The sequence below is a fragment of the Buceros rhinoceros genome, unplaced genomic scaffold (genome assembly GCF_000710305.1).
Source record: "Buceros rhinoceros silvestris isolate BGI_N320 unplaced genomic scaffold, ASM71030v1 scaffold14218, whole genome shotgun sequence".
Lineage (NCBI taxonomy): Eukaryota > Metazoa > Chordata > Aves > Bucerotiformes > Bucerotidae > Buceros > Buceros rhinoceros.
In genome coordinates this window covers 34,563-34,895 of record NW_010426448.1, presented here as the reverse complement: position 1 = coordinate 34,895, position 333 = coordinate 34,563, and the positions used below count along the sequence as shown (strand labels likewise).

Genomic DNA, 333 nt, shown 5'->3' with positions numbered 1-333 from the left:
CCTCTGACAGAGACCAAGGCAGTGGCCCTGATGGCACCAGCACTGTTCTTGGCATGGCAGACATAGGTCCCGCTGTCCTTGTGGGTGGCTGCCTCCCGCCGCAGGGTGCTCCAGCCATTCTGCCCTGATACACCATCTGTGGGGTGCAAACCACCCGGAAAGTACGGCTGGGGAGCAGCTGGCTATAACTGCACGTAGCCAGAGGTACCAGCTCCTGGAGAGCCCAGGATCACATCCTCCCCCCAAGCTCAGCATCCTCTGACCCTGCCCAGGTGCAGAGCTGCCCACGCACCAGTGACGAGCTGCCCATTGGCCGTCCAGGAGACTTGGGGC

At 62.8% G+C, this 333-nt stretch overlaps 1 protein-coding gene across 1 annotated transcript in view; it reads right to left on the bottom strand.

The window, feature by feature from the left end:
• The window catches only part of LOC104498163 (hemicentin-2-like), a gene marked incomplete at both ends in the record, with an annotated part of 39,909 nt that overhangs the window by 5,274 nt on the left and 34,302 nt on the right, over positions 1-333 (bottom strand). Inside the window, one exon of the mRNA XM_010141512.1 lies at positions 4-136. Coding sequence (XP_010139814.1) covers positions 4-136 — 133 coding nt within the window. The remainder of the gene's footprint in view (positions 1-3; positions 137-333) is intronic.